This window comes from Silurus meridionalis, chromosome 25, assembly GCF_014805685.1.
Source record: "Silurus meridionalis isolate SWU-2019-XX chromosome 25, ASM1480568v1, whole genome shotgun sequence".
Taxonomy (NCBI): domain Eukaryota; kingdom Metazoa; phylum Chordata; class Actinopteri; order Siluriformes; family Siluridae; genus Silurus; species Silurus meridionalis.
Genome location: NC_060908.1, coordinates 8,095,277 through 8,114,052, shown reverse-complemented (window position 1 = coordinate 8,114,052; position 18,776 = coordinate 8,095,277). Strand labels below are relative to the sequence as shown.

The window sequence follows — 18,776 nt, the reverse complement described above, 5'->3', positions numbered from 1 at the left end:
ATGTGCTCCAGTGAGTACGTCTGTCAGTTTCTCCACTTGCTCTTTTGCCAGTGTGGAGGAAATGTGACGTGGAACGAACAGTGATTCATTTAAAACTGGGAGGAAAAAATGAAAAGACAGACCCACCTCCTCCTTCCTCCCCTCCCCGACTCCAAATAAGGGAACTCAGGATGGACTTTAAAAAGCTCATTTATAAAGTGTAGGCTTAAACCTTTATAAAATTTAGATTTAGAGAACAAGGAAATTGTTGCACAAGCTGGAAGTCCCTTTTTTTTGGTGATGCTGTTATATAAATAACCAAAATGATTTCAAGAGCTTGGGGAGATTATGACGCCTCTGAGGCCTCAAGTGATTTCAATTCCCTGTGGCTTTTGCTTTTGTTGCTTTCTTTGTCTCACTTACTCACATCCACACACACACACACACACACACACACACACACACACACACACACACACACACACTTCTCACTAGCTCATCAACATGCTCCACTTTATCACACGCCATCTCCTTACTGGCTAGACATAATATGCTGGAAAAATGCTTGAACTGATAAAAATCTGTTCCCTTGCTCTCCAAATGTGTAAAAAATAAATCATTTAAATGATTTTGGTGCCAAATGGAACAAAGCCACAACAAAATAACTGCTGGATTCAATTAAAGGGAATTTTGTGTGAATGTGAAATGAGCAGTCCTCATGTAGGAAACACACAAACAGGCACACACACACACAAACAGGCGCACACACACACACACACACACACACACACACGCGTTACAATGACGTATAGTAAAACGCTGTTAAATTCTCAATCGTGATTGGTTAAGAGGTGTTCATTACTTTTCTAATACAGCAGCCCAGACAGAAGTTGAAAGTTTATATCGTATGTAATCACAAAAATAACAGGCTATTTAACATCTATGATTGTTAAAAAGGTGTGGATTTCTGTAAGGAGTTTCCAGTGTCGCAGTTTTAGAAAAATTTATTTTTTAAGTCTTTAGGACAGACTTTTTTTTTCTATTGTTTTTTTTTTTTTTTTATAGGATGGTTCGTTTGTTTGTAGCCCCAAAAGCTGTATTTAAACTTAAAAAAGAGAGGGAGGGGGTGAAGTTGTTGAGGAAACTATGCTGTTTATGATGCAAATGTGATGACAGGAACTTTTTTTACAACATTCCACATCATTAAATGTACCTGTAAACACTCATTATGAAATTGAATAGGTATTGTTGGTAATTTGCTGTGGTTCTAGAGGAAGAATAAGTTTTGAGGTCACCATGTTGGTGATTTTTTTTCCTACAACAGCACAGTCTTGTTTCTTTCCTTACATATACATGGACAATAAAGCTCAAGTGATCAGTCTGTTTTCAGGATGCCTTTCGAAACAGTACAGAATTATTCTGAACTCAATTGTTGCACTTGTTGAGGCTCATCAATAAAATAACAAGAAACATCTTTTAGACTCTCACTATTGGAAATATCTTGCCCGTGATTATCACCAGTATTAAAACAAAAACACTGGCTATAAATATTAAAAGTAGACAATATAATAAAGAGGCTTTTCAATCAGGTCCTTTTTATACACTTTAATAATTTCTTTAATAAGTTTACACTGGAATGTTACTCATTACCCTATTCATTATTTTACAGTTACAAAAAAAATTCAAATAGATTTTTTTCCACTTCCCACCTGCAACATGATTAACAAAACAGACAAAACAACAAAACAAACTTGAACAGCTTTCATTTTTCTCCCATTGGAGTAATCGAGAGAGTCAAGGCATGAATACAGAGAGCTTCAAGTGTCATGACTGATGCAAAACCCTAGTGCATAATGGGGAAAAAGTTTAGCCAGGACTGAAATACATTTGTAAAGACGTACGTGGAGTTCAAATTTGGCTTCTTCAACAAATAATGTGATCAGGTGACAGAACTCCATAACTGGTCAGAGGTCATTTTAACACATGGCCAAAGTAGTTCTCACAAACTTCTAACGGTAGAAAAAAAAAAAAAATTAAAGTCTAACACGCTGTTGAGGTGAAAACTGACTCAACAAGGACAATTTAAGGTAGTTTGTCGGTCCTTTAAGGACATTTAATGCAAACAATTCTAACAGTACATAACAGTGGACTGAAACTGTCACCAAGACTACAGGCCCTCTTTTTTCTATAGTATAAACAAACATGGCCTCTGATGGCTTCCAAACTCCACAACTAATGTCTAACACTAGTGCAGAAAATGATGCAAATAAATCATGGCATTACTGCCTCACTCATAATGACCATAAAAGCAGGTTTACTAAAGTATTACAGAACTGACCCTGAAAACAGATTTCAGTGCCATCCAACATGCCACTGGCTTACAGATTGCAGGACAAAATAAAAAATAAAATAAGCAAAAGGCGATAATGCAGATGAACCAGATACAAGTTTAGACTTGTGCAGCAGGACACTTCATAGCAGATGAGAAAGATCAAAAAATCCAGCACAAAGAAATATACATGGGGGAAGGGGCATAAGAAAATATCACATACATAGACACATAAATGAGGTCCATCTTAGAGTACACGGTCCTGCCAATGCAGGAAAGGAGTAGATAGGACAATGGTGGCTCAATGCGCTGACGACAGGAAAAAGACAACAGTGAAGAGATTTCAGACAGAGCAGAATCCTCAGGACAAAAAATGGAAGCAAGTAGAAAACATGACACTGGCTAATTTCTCTTAATGCTAAATGAGATAAACCTTCAATAAAACTCGATAATCTGTACAATCGAGAAACAACTTGGTGGATTTGTATAAATTATTCAGCTTTTAGCTCCATGTGGTTTTAAACTGATTGGTTTGGCTGCGTCATTCTTGGTCGTGATCTCAAACCAAATCGCTTCATAGAACTATTTACTTTTGTACAAAGATACAAATAAAGCAAACACTGCCAGCCACTGGGAAAAGTTTCTCTGCGTTTTGGAAAGGGCAAGGTTCAAGTCCTGTAAAGGCAAAAAGATGATTTGTTTTCATGCTATATCTTTCTCTCCCTAACTTGTACTGTGTTTATATTACTGTCAGTCCACGGGTGTGAAATTCTTCGAAGCTGGTCTCAGAGTTTTTGTTGAGTTCTCTAGAGAATTTCATACTTGTCGACCACGAAAGACGTTTCTGTGGAGAACCGCACCGGACTGTTCCCGTCCACCTGATACACTTTAGCGGCCTGTGAGAGGAGCAAGGGGAAAAACAGGTAATATGTCAGTAATTATCTGGAGGATGAAGGACAGAAAAGCAGTGCCTTAATACAGAACTCACATGCTCAATAGATGAAAAACATAGCATAGTAAGAAATCTGTGCATCTTTCAACCAGCAACCATTTTAGTAGATCTTCTCAAAGGACAATACAATAGAAATGAAACTTGGATCTATTTTAGAGTAGTCAAAATGCAGCTTGCCATTATAGTGAAGAAGAAAAAAAAAAAAAAAAAAGGCTGGCAACAAAAGTGAGTACACCCTAAATTAACATGTGAAAACTGTGTCCTAAGTAAAAATATTTTGTGTGAGCACCATTGATATTTAGCACTGCTTTAATCCTGGGCATGGAATTCACCAGAGCTGCACAGGTTGTTGCTGGGATCCTCTTCCACTCCATTATAACATCACGGCGCAGCTGGATGTTAGACACCTGGCGCTTCTCCACCTTCCACTTGAGGATACTTCAAAAGGTGCTCAATAGGGTTATGGAGATGTACTTGGCCACTCCATCAACTTCACTATTCGCTTCCTCAGCAAGGCAGTTCTTGCCGGTGTTTTTGAGGCCGTTTTCATGTTGGAAAACTGACGTTTGGCCCAGTTTCTGAAGGAAGGGCATCACGTTCTGCTTCAGAATGTCACAGTACATGTTGGAATACAGATTTCCCTCAATGAACTGCAGCTCCCCAATACACTCACTTTTGTGAGATACTGTCTTTATTTTTTTGCTCTTTACATCTGACTGATTAAAGTTGTACAGGACTTTATGAAATAAAGGTGAGATCATGTTTACTTAGGAAAGAAAGGTGGGTAAGAATTAGACATCCGTTTACATCTACTTACCTTTCATTTTATACACAAATGTTAAAATGGTTTCTTTCTTGTTTTCTGAGTGAATTTCTTTATCCCTTTACTGTATATATGTTGGTAATGGCAAGAAATTCTACCTTACTCTTTCTTTGATTAAAATAAGCACATCATAATTGAGATTATTAAATCATTACTTACACATGGGCACACTGACAAAGACCTCCAGATTTGATTAATTAAACCTCACCATGTCATAGGAAGCAATAAAATGAAAGAATAGTAAAGCTCATTTTAATCTAAATCATTACACTAGAATGCAAAATGTTTTCGCTCTGCTTAATGGTGCAGCCAGATGTAAAAAAGTGGGAAGTAGCAGTGGATCAACGTGCAATTATTCTTTATTATGTAAAAGAAAAAAAGGAAATTAATTAAGCTCCAGTCTACATCTAGACACTTTTCTATAACTACTGTTCACATACTTTTAGTAGTATGTAATAATTAATTGTAGTTAGGGATAGATTTCTTTCAACTCATGCATGCATTCCTTTCACTTGTATCCTGATGCCTCTCCGGGGAACACAATGGCTGAAATACCCCCTGGAACCACGTACACATGTATTTGTGTACTCATTCACACAGGTGCAATTTAGGGAGCTGAGCAGCAGAAACATCACCTACTGTGCCATTCACTTCTCAAATCATTAATTTCGAAATCAATCTACTTGTCAGAACACTTTGCCTAATATAAGCTGACAGAAACACATTTCCCAATACTTTGTCCAAAATAATCAGTTAATTTTATATAAAAAAAAGAACATTAAAGCAGTATTATTTGCAAGTATATATTTTACAGCAGGCAACTATTATATTGAAATGTTTGGTCTCAACTGAGCATCTATGCATTGCATAAATTTCTCAATGGCATTCTACTGTACCCCATGTAGTGTGTGTGTGTAACCTAGAGGGGTTTAAACCCAAAAGGGTGCATTAGGAGAAGTTAGTTAATAGGAAGCTTCTAAAAATGTCAAATTTAAATACTTGAACAACACAGGTACGTTATATATATGTTTAAATACGTAATCCTTGTGATATTAAATTTGCGCCTCCTGAAGTCAATTAATTTACTGTAAACCATGTTTTCATTATTTTGTACCTGAATGTCACAGTAGTTCCCTTTAGAGATGAAAGATACATTAACAGGAAAGAAGTCATTTGGCTGGCCGGCTATGCTGAACTCCAAGCTGCCGGTCTTGTTCTTTATGTCCACCACAGGCAGACACCACTCCAGAACATTCCTTCTGCTGTCATGCCGATACTCTCCGTCCAAGTCACCAATCACCGGTGCTCCCACGCCCGATCTGTAGCATTTGCAAACACAGATAAATTATGGAAGGTGGCAGGACACAGTCAATAATCCATTAGTTTATCAGAAAGAGAATGCTTGACAGATGTAATTTTATTAGACAGCCTTACGGAATCGGGATTGAAATGACAACATCATTAAGCTCCAGCGATTCTTCCTGCAGTTCATACTCAATGTTAACATCACAGTTAGATCCACTTTCTGATGGCCAGCAGTTTACTGATGGAGAAGAAAAATTTACTTACAATCTACTTACTCTTATTCTACAGTCAAACACAATAAATATAGAACAGAACTGTTGTTTTAATGAAACAGTAAGAGAGCACTGACTTGTTAGTGGGATAAGGGTCTCATCTGTGGTCTGAAGTCTCCACTTCAGCACTCCCACGTCGTTGTTTAGAGGGAACGACTTCTCTGGGTTCTTCAGACCAATTACTGACTCTGCGGTAAACAGTTTCTTATCCACATTCGGGTGTGTCTATTGAAGTGGAATCATGTTTTACTTCACTGGCAAAGCAGGCACATTATATATACACACACACACACAGCACCCACACTGCACCCACTTATATTTAATGACTGTTCACTTTGTAGATTTCAGGTATGCAGTTATATCTAAATACGTTCAACATTTGTATTAATACGTCCATTCATGCAACTTCAATGACTTTACTAATGAATGGTGGATGTCAATAGGATTCTCAGTATATGCTGTGAATGTGAGAAATATCTTCATGGTAAGAACATTTAATAAATACAGATGTTTCAGAGGCCTACCTGTAACTGTATCCCTCTCTTATCATTGTTATTGATAAGCAATCTGATACGCCCGCTCTTCTCGTCAGAGACCCGGAGAGTGATCATGCCCAGTATCTCCATGTTTTGTAGCCCTCCGTCACGACCACACGTCAGCGAAATCTTTTCCTCTATCCGAAGATGCACACTGCAACCAGCAGAGGGCACAACACTCAGACTCTTACTTCATAGCCAATTTAAAAAAAAAAAAACAGCTCCAAAAAGATTAGGGAACACAATCCTCATAGTACAATACAAAGTCAAATAAAATTCAGGCATATAAATCTGTCTAATTAGGAAACCATAAGTAATTGTGAATCAGTTTCCTCTTCTTTTTTGCAAATGGAAGTGCACTGTACAGGCAACAGCAAGACAACACCCAAAAAAGGAATGATTTTACAGTGGTGGCCTTAGACAATCCTCCCGCCTTATCCTTGCTGATGGATTTGTGTTGGTTGTCACTCAACTTGCACAGGTAGTCATGGTAGTCATGAGGAATAAAAGGGCAACAAACCAACACCAGAACTGATATCTGCTCTTTATGAGAGGAAGAGCAGGAAAAGCCTTAGAAAATAACCTACAGCAGGCTTCTACTGGTGGGCATGTTTCTGACCAGGTTTTTGTACGCTGTAAAGGCGGCGAAAGACGAGACACCAACTGTCAAAAATGAAGGATGAAGCGTGATGGTCTGGGACTCTTTGGCGACCTCAGCACCCTCAAATAATACTACAACTACAGTATATTAAAGCACCATGCAGTATCCTTTGGTACAAACCCAATTCAAAAAGTTGGGACACTGTACAAATTGTGAATAAAAAAAGGAATGCAATAATTTACAAATCTCAATCTCATATCAAATGTTGAAAGTGAGACATTATGAAATGTCATGCCAAATATTGGCTTATTGAGAGCTACACATTCCAAAAAAGTTGGGACAGGTAGCCAGAGAAGTTAAATGTACATATAAGGAACAGCTGGAGGACCAATTTGTAACTTATGTCAATTGGCAACATGATTGGCTATAAAAAGAGCCTCTCAGAGTGGCAGTGTCTTTTAGAAGTCAAGATCGGCAGATGATCACCAATTCCCCCAATGCTGCGTTGAAAAAAAGTGGCGCAATAAAAGAAAGGAGTTTCTCAGAGAAAAATTGCAAAGAGTTTGAAGTTATCATCATCTACAGTGCATAATATCATCCAAAGATTCAGAGAATCTGGAACAATCTCTGTGCGTAAGGATCAAGGCCGGAAAACCATACTGGATGCCAGTGATCTTCAAGCCCTTAGACGGCACTGCATCACATACAGGAATGCTACTGTAATGAAAATCACAACATGGGCTCAGGAATACTTCCAGAAAACATTGTCGGTGAACACAATCCACCGTGCCATTCACCGTTGCTGGCTAAAACTCTATAGGTCAAAAAAGAAGCCATATCTAAACATGATCCAGAAGCGCAGGTGTTTTCTCTGGGCCAAGGCTCATTTAAAATGGACTGTGGCAAAGTGGAAAAACTGTTCTGTGGTCAGACGAATCAAAATTTTAAGTTCTTTTTGGAAAACTGGGATGCCGGACTAAAGAGGATAAGGACTACCCAAGTTATCATCAGCGCTCAGTTCAGAAGTCTGCATCTCTGATGGTATGGGGTTGCATGAGTGCGTGTGGCATGGGCAGCTTACAGATCTGGAAATGCACCATCAATGCTGAAAGGTATATCCAAGTTCTAGAACAACAAATGCTCCCATCCAGACGTCGTCTCTTTCAGGGAAGACCTTGCATTTTCCAACATGACAATGCCAGACCACATACTGCATCAATTACAACATCATGGCTGGGTAGAAGAAGGATCCGTGTACTGAAATGGTCAGCCTGCAGTTCCAGATCTTTCACCCATAGAAAACACTTGGTGAATCATGTGACAAAGAAGACCTAAGACAGTTGAGCAACTAGAAGCCTGTATTAGACAAGAATGGGACAACATTCCTATTCCTAAACTTGAGCAACTTGTCTCCTCAGTCCCAAGGAGTGCCACACAGTGGTAAACATGGCCTTGTCCCAACTTTTTTGTGATGTGTTGATGCCATAAAATTTAAAATCAACTTATTTTCCCCTTAAAATGGTACATTTTCTCAGTTTAAACATTTGCTATGTCATCTATGTTGTATTCTGAATAAAATATTAACATTTGAAACGTCCACATCATTGCATTCTGTTTTAATTCACAATTTGTACAGTGTCCCAACTTTTTTGGAATCGGGTTTGTATATACTAGGGTGGTCAGGAGTTTAAAATTTTAAAGCAAGATAACAAAAAACAAACCTCCTGTGTCAGAAGAAAACAAAATGGAAGGGCTACAAATAACAGAATTTCCAGAATGAAATCTCTAGACTTAAACCCCAATCAAGTTGGTTTTTGATTATCTGAACAGAAGGGTGAACGCAAACAACAGATTTGTTGGAACTTTAACTGCAACAGTGTTTGGAAGAACCTAAAAAAATCTATTCCAAATTATTTGATTTTTGTTGTAGAAATAATGCTAATACAAAAAGTGCCTACTTGGATAAGTAAACGTATTGATTAAGTTTACTTTATTAATAAACATGACTCCATGGTTTCTATTTGTTTTGTCAAATTGTGGCATAAAACATCAGAATTGGCAGGTCTGCCACTGGCATTCCATTCTCTTCACAGATGAGAGCAAGTTCACACTAAACAAACGTGGCATAAAGAAAATGTCTGCAGATGCCGTGGGGTACATTATGCTGCCTGCAAACATCTTCCAGAATAACCAGTTTTGCAGTGGCCTTTAGAGGAATATCTAAGGAGGGTTGCACAGCCCTCTGTGTGCTAACCAACAGTACCCTTTACTGCTGTTAGCTAATGGTATAAAATACTCAGGGCCATTTTCTGCCCTTATGCTGGCACAGTGGGCCCTGGGTTCCTCCTGGTACATGACAATGCCCAGCCTCATGACCAGTGTGTGTAGGCAGTTTCTGGATGATAAAAGTAATTGTTTACGAGTGCTTTACAATTTTTTCAAGAATATGCGAGCACCCCTCTATGTTTACTAGACAGCTTTTTCTGCTTTTCACCACAGAAAGTAAGAATATTAAAATTTGTTCTGGGAAAAAAATCAATTGTTAGAAACCACAATTTATTTATAACAACAACAAAAGATCCCATTTATAAATGTTATTATAATATTATATTATAAATGCATATCTTTAAAAGTTATTGAGATAACCATATCAATATACTAAAGGCTGACCAATATGGGTTTTTCTCAGGCCGATGCCAATATTTAGAAATCAGAACAGACAATTTTTTTTTTTTTGCCCGTTTTCTTTATTTTTCCCCATTTATTTCATAAAATCTAATTCTTAATTAATAAGACGTGATACAAAAAAAAATGCTTAAATTATACATTTATTGAACAACACAAATCTCTTCAATCAGTGCACTGGTTACCAGGTTGTTGTACCCGTGCCTACCTTTAGCCTGAACCACAGCTGGTTAAAGGCTCACAAACAATACAGTTCTCAATGTTACTCTCATTTTCTCTCTGAAGGTTATCCTCATTCTCTCTCCAAAAGTAGCATCATATATAACCAATAAAATATATAAGGGGGTGGACGTTAAGAGTCGGCGAAAAAAAAATCTGATTGGCTAATTAGCTTAGTGAATGAGCACACTAAAAATCACTAGAACACGCTTGTTGTCATTCTTGTAAATGTCTTTGCAACTTAACAAACATGATTCTAAAAAGCTGCCAAGTCCATTAGTAATGATCGCGACAGGTGGAAACGTTGCTTGCTTTACATATTTACAGTCCTAGCTTTTCCCCTTTCACTGTTTGGATGCCGAATATAGACTACTGCCCCTGCTGTTAAGGGAGAGTTATGTTATATGTTATGTTATCTTATGCAAGTGCAGCGCCTAATATTCATAATAATGATCAATGGGGTGACCTCTAGAATATACCTTATTATCTTGAGAAGAACAGGTTTATCTCGTTTTTAAAAACTATATTCACTTGCAGCAGCCCTACAAACCAGCAGCTAATTACCATTTCTTTCAGGTATAATTACTTTTCAGACAATTCCTACTTGTTTAAAAAAATGCAAGTCACTTTAAGCAAACGGTCTTGTTATGTTAAAGAATGCAGAGCTAAAGCTGCAGCAAGAGCTTACCTTTCTGTGTTAGCAGGTGCAGGCAGAGATTTAGAGGCCTCAGAGGGTTTTTTTCCAGTACCAGCCAGGATAATGTTCTCACCCTCTGACTTCAGCTTATCCACAAAGTCATCCACCTCTTTGCCCCTGGCCCCTAGTTTGAGGGCTTTGCTGGGACCGCTAGGCCTGAGGAAGAATACAGGTAGTGAAAGATTTAGTTGCACAGTAAGGCTTCAATTGTCATGAAACATGAAGTCTAGACATTTCTACCACTGTGGGGAAAAAGGCATAAAAGAAACTGCAAGATCACCTGAAGCTCTACATAAAAATGTGTTGCATCAGAATGGCAGGTCAAGTCTGCTGCTTACCAATCTTCACATTAAAAGGCTCTGAGATGTGTGTCCTATAATGTATTAATGTAGTCTGAACAGAGAATGAGTTCTTGTCCAATTTGTCCAGTTTATGTGACCAAGTCACCATCGGTTGTGTCTTTCATTCAAAAGGTAATGAAGAGAAGTGCTTATCCTTTTGTTTATGCGTCTCATAAAACAGCTTTTTAATCAAAACATATTTACTATGCGTCCATCTTGCAGTTTGTATGCTACAAGGTCACCGTTTCCTATACATTTTTAATGTAATTTCACAGATTCAATAACATCAAACTGTCACTTTCTATATGTGATGAACTCTAATCATAGTCATAATCAGATACAGCATTGTTTGTGCAGCCAGTAGAATCCAATGAAGAGTGTGGTAATGATATTTATAACACCAACATGAGCAACCAGACTGAAAACAAACAATCAGGTTTGAGTACACTGTAGAACAGTTGGTATAACTTCAATTGGCCACCTTCATATATTAAAAAAAAAAATGCTAATGAAAGAAACATGAGCAAGAGGTTGAATGGACTGTTGCAACTACATAACTTTACAATAGAAAACAGCTCAAGTTGGAGTGAAGGTGACTGACCTCAACCCATTTTGAACACCTTTGAGGTGAATTGGAATGCTGACTGCACCCTAAGCCTCTTCATCCATGCCTGACTTTACTAAAACCCTCCATAATCTAATGGAACATCTTCCCAGGAGTGTGGAAGTTATTATAACAGCAAATGACAACTAATAGTGGAACGGGAAGTTCAAAAATCTTAAAACATCAAGTATGCACTGTACATTGCAGGATGCTAAAGTGGACAAACACTTTATGGACAAAAGTATCAAACTGTCACTTTATATGGAAATTAAATGCATTAAATGTGTTTAGTAATTTTTAATTAAATGGGGTTAATTTAATGCATTTAAATGATGAATTTTGATGAATTGGATGCCAACTAGACCCCAGGCCTCCTCACTATATATCAGTACCTTTACTAATGTCCCTGTAGCTGAATGGAGCACCACAAGCAAACTCCAAAACATGTTCCCAGAAGAGTGCCAGCATATTATAACAGCAAATGGGAACAAAATGTGGAATGGGAAGTTCAACAATTCCATACAAATCTTTTGTTTCAGAACCTTTTAATTTAGATAAATTGCCACCAATATGCTTCTTACTCTTAAAAATTGTTTTTTCTCTGCCTTATTTAAGCAATAGACCACAATTTAATGGATTATTTGACTGCTTATATATATTTTATTTAATTTAATGAATTATTTGACTACTTCTTTTTAAACATTGCACAGTTTTACATTCACACTATTTTGAATTTCTATTCAAAATATAATTATTGGCCCACTTGTAGGTATGTAGGAACATGTGCAACTATTAAGTGATGGTTTGCTCCTCTATATTTTCACAAAATTAAATTAAAGCTTTCTGCGTATAAAAAAAATTACAAAATCATAAAAACATCAATAGATATGAATGTTCTTCTGTCTGCATTTCTTTTGCTGAGACTTATTGCTTTGTCAGAAAAGTCCTAGCTGTACAAAATTGTGTTACCTGGTGGGTGCTGGAGTGGGTTTGGGTTTCTCTGGTTCAACCAGTGTGTCTGTGATAAGTGTTGTACTACTGCTGCTGCTGCTGCTGCCAAAGCCACCAAAACCTGGAGACTTTTTCCCACGCTCAGCGTCCCGCCGTGCCTGCTGCAACTCCTTTGCTTTTCGCCTCATTTCAGCCTTAGCCTCCCGCTCCTGGGTCTGAAAACATCCAAAGGAAATAATAAATTAAAATGATCTGAAATGTGTAGCACTATTTAAAATGGTAAATAAATTAAAGTCAAAAAAATATTCACTCCCTGTTTTTTTTTTTTTTTTTTTAACTTTTATAAATCTATATCAAAAGAAATCCAGGATGGAAAGAAGAAAGCTTCTTTAATATGCAGCACAATTCACGCTTCAAGAAGTGCTAATTAAGCAGATGGCGCAGGGCACATTATCCAGCGATGGCACCAATTTGCTTTCTTGGATATGACTGATAGCTCATTTATAGCTTAGCAATGCAGAATCAGCAGATTACTTACTGCCACATATAACACATTGCTGCTATTCCTCCCTCTCCATTATCTCCGTCTCTCACCTCTCGAACAGCACGGAACACCTTCTCCTCGTGCGAGTCCATTTCAGTGAAGGTCCTGATCTGTGCCAGGTTGACGTTCTCTCTGTAACCAAGGGCGACAATCTCGTCAAAGGCAAAGATGAGGTCGAAGCAGTGCTCCGAGATCTCGCTTTCCTCCAGCACGCGACAGTACTCTGGAATCTGCACAGCCATGACACTCGGTTTCAGTGAACATAAATTAATGTTTAACTTTGTAAAAAAAAATTAGATGGCTCAAATGTCTAGACCCAAAACCATCAGACAATTTCAATAATACTTTGTATCATTTGTAATAATACTGTAGGTCTGGATGAGTTCTTCGCTTCAAGCATGCATTTTTCTGGCATCCAAATTAGCCCTTTACCCCGACCCATTTTCCTGACATTAGGCTTGGGCATTTTGTGGCAATTATGCCATTCAGAGAGCAACATACCACTCGTGAGAAAAGCCGGAGGGTCTCCAGGTCCTCTAGGATGTTGCTGTTCTTGGTGGTGACCAGCACCATATAGAGCTTCTCCAGAGGCTGGTAGACATAGCGTACGCTCTCCGTCTCCACAAATGTGTGCTGCTTGCCCGTGTTCATCAGCTTGGGAAAGGCAGCCAGCAGGCCCTCCACGCGTGTCCGTGTCATCTCAACAAACTGCCTTGAGACCAGAGCTTTTCCAGCCTTGGTGCACACTGCTGCAGCCAACAGCACCTGCAAATGCAAATCAGGACTATCATTGCAACTGACCTGATAATGTACGTAAGCAATCTTTTGTTTGTGGAACAACCCAATCTCAGCTGCAAATTGGGTTTTGGTATATTGAGAAATTTTAGCTAAGCGAATATTATTAATAAGCAAATAATTATTTACTTATTCTGGTTTTTGTTATTTATTTATTTAAACAAATCACAGTAATTCTTCAGCCAGTAAATTGACTGTGTGGCCCTTACAAGCGAACACATACATCATACATCCTTTGAAATGGATTAATGAACTAGACATCCTGTGTACAGACTTTAACAGCTGATTCGCAAACAATTCGCAGAAATTGAAGCTCTATTTAGATCAAACCCTCTGCCAAATTTATCACAGTTGACTCAACAGCCCAAAGTAAAAAACACACATCCACACCTTCCTCAAACAGACTTGAAGACTGCTGTTTTAAAGCGCAGTTAAAGGTATGTGTTTGTTTGTGTGTTTCAAACGTACAGATTAATTCCAGGACTTCCAGTTCTGCTAATCACAGAGAAATAAAACGTCCTTGTGGTTTATCAGTGCATATGTGGATTTTGTTGCACTGAATCAAACACGTTGGTATGACTGATAAAATAAAAAAAAAGCACAGGCTTTACGTACACAGTTAATTCATTCATGTAGAGTCCTGTGATACAGCAAATGTCAATCAATAAATCAGTAGTTTTATAAAATATTACCCAGGATCATGATCATATAGATCTGCTTTAATTACGAGGATTGAGATTTTGACTTTAATGTGGAGGTTACCTGAGTTACCTCTGGTATAACTGTTCGATTATTGACGTCTTGTGACACAATATATGTGTTTGCATATTGACTATCCCATTAATATGACGTCAATATGTCCCATCATTATGACGTTTAACCTGACGTCTGCTTTAACAGCACAGAATTATTCATGTTTCTCATTTCTTCATGTGCCAGCACATATTAGAATGACAAAGGAATGACCAAAATGATAAATGCTAGTAAGGGGAGATAAAATTCAATAATTCATCAAATCACGACTCTTCGACTAGCAAAAAAACACCCTTATGCTAGCAGGTTACAAGCTGTGGCCTTATGTCAGGACCTGATGCTAACTCATATCAGGTTTAGTCTACATTAACGTCCCCAATGAAAATTGGTAACAGAAAGAACTCGCAAATGATTACGTTTCGCCATTTTAATGTCATTTCTCTTGCTGACATCTTGCTGGCCATTCAGTTGCTCGGTTAGCCAGCTAGCTTCACCCATTATCGATAGCGCGTATTGCTGAATCCCCAAAACACGTCTCATTTATATACATGGTGCATAATTAGTCAGCAAAATACGCCTAACTCACCATGTTTAGCGTCTTTAATCGTCTACGCCGTTACGCTTTCGCCAAGTCCGTCCTGTCCAGTTTTAAATAATGAGCGTCGTACCGGAATGAAGCAGGTTTTCAGCTGTGCAGCAGTTGCAGCCCGTCTGCGGCTCAATATGGCAGAACCGCCGCTAAGCCACGTCTCCAACCGGAAGTTGCCGATCAGACTTTGGCTACATCCCAAATAATGACAAATTAAACCTGTAGTGCACTACGCAGTGCGTTATTTAACAACACGTGTAGTGAGCTGGGACATAAACCAATGTGAGATTTGGGATTTGACCAATGTTGAATATGTGGAAGATTCAGCATCAGCAACGAGTCGGTCGCTTAGTTATAAAGGAGCAGTCACACACCCGAGCAGGAGGTTGGGCCCGGGAGAGTTATAGAAATACATAATTATAACTTAATGAACATACAATTTACCTCCAGGAATGACCCGATGTCTTGACCAGAGCAACTGCATCTTTTTTCAAATTATTGTATAAGACTTACCTTATATATATATATATATTACAGGTTGTAGGATTTGTCATTCCAACCATATACAGTACAGTACATAGTGAAACGAAACAACGTTTTTCCAGGACCAATATGCTACATAACGCAACACAAATGATCACAAAACAACACAAACCTAACTATAACACTAGGTAAAGTGCATGTGCAAAAAAAACGTACAGACCAGTACAGAGGATTTGTGTAGTGCAAATGAATAGTCACTATAACAATAAATACTCTACATTTAAATTAAATTGTTTTTGGCAGCAGTTTGTTCAAAACAGCAATTTTGTTCAAACACTTACTGAGTTCTTTTAGTAATTAATTTATGTGTGTGTGTGTGTGTGTGTCAGCCAGTCAGTCCAGTCCCTTTTATATGAGTAGTCGAAAGGCTTGCAGAAACTGTTACAGTCTGGATGTGAGGGTCCAAATGCTTTGATACCTTTTCCCAGACTGCAGAAGAGTGAAGAATGGAGTGTGTGTGAGAGGCAGAGGTGGACTACGTACACAAAGCATGTACTTGAGTAAATGTAGAGATACACTATTACAAAAGTATTTGCCTTTGAATATACTTTAATATCCAAGTACTATGATTCATTATGGCTACAAGTTTCTTCCATCATTTATGGTTTTACTTGATGTTGAACTGACACTGAACTGTATGTTCTTGATAAGCAGATACCACAAATTTCCTCTCTGCTTTTATGTACTATCACTGCATGAGAAAAAATATATTCTCAGAGCAGCCCACAAATTTGGCTACATTTCTGAGAGCTTCCTTTTATGTATAAATATCACCTTAAATTCAATTATTGCACAATTATATGCACATGCACAATTTATTAAAATCCCAGAACTAAGAACAAAGAAACTCCTTGGTTAATTGTAGTCATAAGATACATACAAGATCTATATACTTATGTCTTTTAAATTAGCCTTTTAAGCTAGCACTGGAGATTCCCCTCACTAAAGAACCTATTCAGTACAATCACACAAGACCTTAATGAGTGCGCCTGAATTAAAGGTACCCAACTAACTAAGTGCTGTTTAACTACAATCCAACTAGACTAATTAGGTTGTAAATGTTTTGTTGCTTCACACATTATGATAAACTACATACTTCCTTGAGTAATTAGATTACACAAATTCATCGAGCCAAATAAATTTGCTTTGTTTAATCCATTTAACTAAACACAGAGCACTGTGTTTCCCACGCACCATTATTACTGATACACTGCCCGCTAATCTCTGGACTCAAAAAATAAAAAGTGTTTAGGTAAATCATGAAAAAAAGAGACTATAACAGAATAATGTTGGGGCACCCCCCAAATTTAAACAGCACACTTAAAATAATAGGGAAACACTCAAATGTGTTGTGTGAACAGCGTCAGGTTGAAGAAACCATACCTTAGGTATTTCTTGAATGTAGGAAGTACGAACAAGAAAGAAGAAAAATTATTGAAGAAATAATAAAATAGGTAAACCAATAAGTCAATTATAAGGAAATAATATAATGGGCAAGAAATAAATAGTATGATAGTATGAAATAAATAGTAAAGCCTTCTAAGACTTTATTAAAGAGTCAGGTCTGATCAACAGAATATAAAACTCGCCGCCGGAGCAGAAGGTGGCGGTAATGCACCCATTAAGCTAGTGCCCGTCGCCGTTACAAAACAAAAAGAAGAAGAAGAGGTAAAAGTAAACTCTGGACAGGTAACACAGAAGATGCCGTAGAATAAAAAATGGAGGCAGGAAGAGAAAACTGCGAGGGGCGAAGATTCGGGCGAAAGAAAACGCCAAAGTTTGTGATCAAACATGTCAAACTAAAACAGAAAGAAAACCGCTGTGGAGAGACTTTTTAAACGCATTTTATTTGTATTTTGATGCAATATGGCTATTAAATCCACCAAATGGTTTTGGTTTTCACCGATACTCTTGTATGCAATTTCAGCAATAAAAATCCTTTTTTTTTTTTTTTTATAAAGAAAAACAAAAAAAACTTGTCCGTTTTAAGAGACCTGTCTTATTTTCTCTCTCATTTAGTTTTGCTCTTTAATAAAGAAAACGTGCTTATCCGATTACTCAATGAAATAATTGTTAGAATACTCGATTACTAAAATAATAGATAGCAGCATATTAATGTTATACCAGCTACAAGCCTAGCAGGCAACATAGCGTAATCTATGTTATATATAGTTATTAGCCTGTTTCATTAAATGATTTATGGATGTGGTAAAGGAAGTCACGCAGGTGGTTGATTTGAAAGAGGCAGATGTAGAGGACAGGGTAGTATGGAGAGGGATGATCTACTGTGGCGACCCCTAATGGGAGCACCTAAAGGAAGACGAAGAAGAAGCCTTTTTTATTAAATGCATTAACCTATTCTGTCCTCATAACGAGACGAGCTGCATACTCACCTTTATCTTTTGCACGTTTCCGTCCTAATTCTTACATTTTTTTTAATTGGTCTCCTGAGGGTTTAGACTTTTTTTCTCATCCATCATTTAAATATGGATTCAGCTCTCCTTACTGACGTGACGTGACGTGACTCCAGGTCTTATCAGTTCTCCCACGTCACTTATCCCCCGCCTCCCCTTTTCTGAGTGTATGAGTAAGGGATTTTCTTTGGACGGTGTTTGCACTCTCCGAGTCCCGACCAGGTTTACTGACCGTGCATATGAGCGGTAAAAATAATATTTGTTTATTTTATTTTATTTTATTTACGTGCCGCCCCCCAGCAAGAATCCCATGTCGCCTAAATCCGCCACCGCCAAGCGGCAATCAAAACAAGTTTTAAACGGAGCGCGCGCTCTACCCTGATTGGTGGCTCGCTTGACCAGTTCAGTTTTTATCCTGATCATTTGCTGTCCAGTACACTGCTCTTCTTACACTGAAAACTATCATACAGTGAGCATGGGGCAGTGTGATATCTGTCCCAATTGTCATTTATTAAACGGATGTTATAGCTCAGTTTAGGTGTTCTACAACCCCCCCCCACTTATAAATAAAAATGACCGATTGATTTCGTGAAATTAAGATATTTAACTTAGAAATGTAGTAAAGTAAAAGTAAAAGTCCCCCTAAACGGCAATACAGTACTTGAGTACAGTAACGAATTACATTTACTTCTTTACTGTCCGCCACTGGTGAGAGGTGTGTGATCAACCACAATGCTGGTGGTACTGAGATTAAATAATAAATCACATGGAATCTACCTACAGTACCAACAAATGTGCTTTTTGTTTTACAGACTAAAAAATTTGTTATTTCACTTCTTATTGT

General features: G+C 37.9%; 1 protein-coding gene across 1 annotated transcript; it reads right to left on the bottom strand.

Moving 5' to 3' along the window:
• Positions 1–1,569: 1,569 nt before the first annotated feature.
• On the bottom strand, positions 1,570–15,144 carry arcn1a (archain 1a). The gene is made up of 10 exons (XM_046839709.1): positions 14,973–15,144; positions 13,340–13,603; positions 12,889–13,068; positions 12,313–12,509; positions 10,390–10,554; positions 6,185–6,350; positions 5,738–5,885; positions 5,518–5,626; positions 5,198–5,402; positions 1,570–3,204 (listed from the first exon to the last, which is right to left on the bottom strand). Exons 1-10 carry the CDS (start codon positions 14,973–14,975, stop codon positions 3,115–3,117), a joined length of 1,527 nt encoding a protein of 508 aa, XP_046695665.1. The 5' UTR covers positions 14,976–15,144; the 3' UTR covers positions 1,570–3,114.
• Between the last annotated feature and the right edge of the window lie 3,632 nt (positions 15,145–18,776).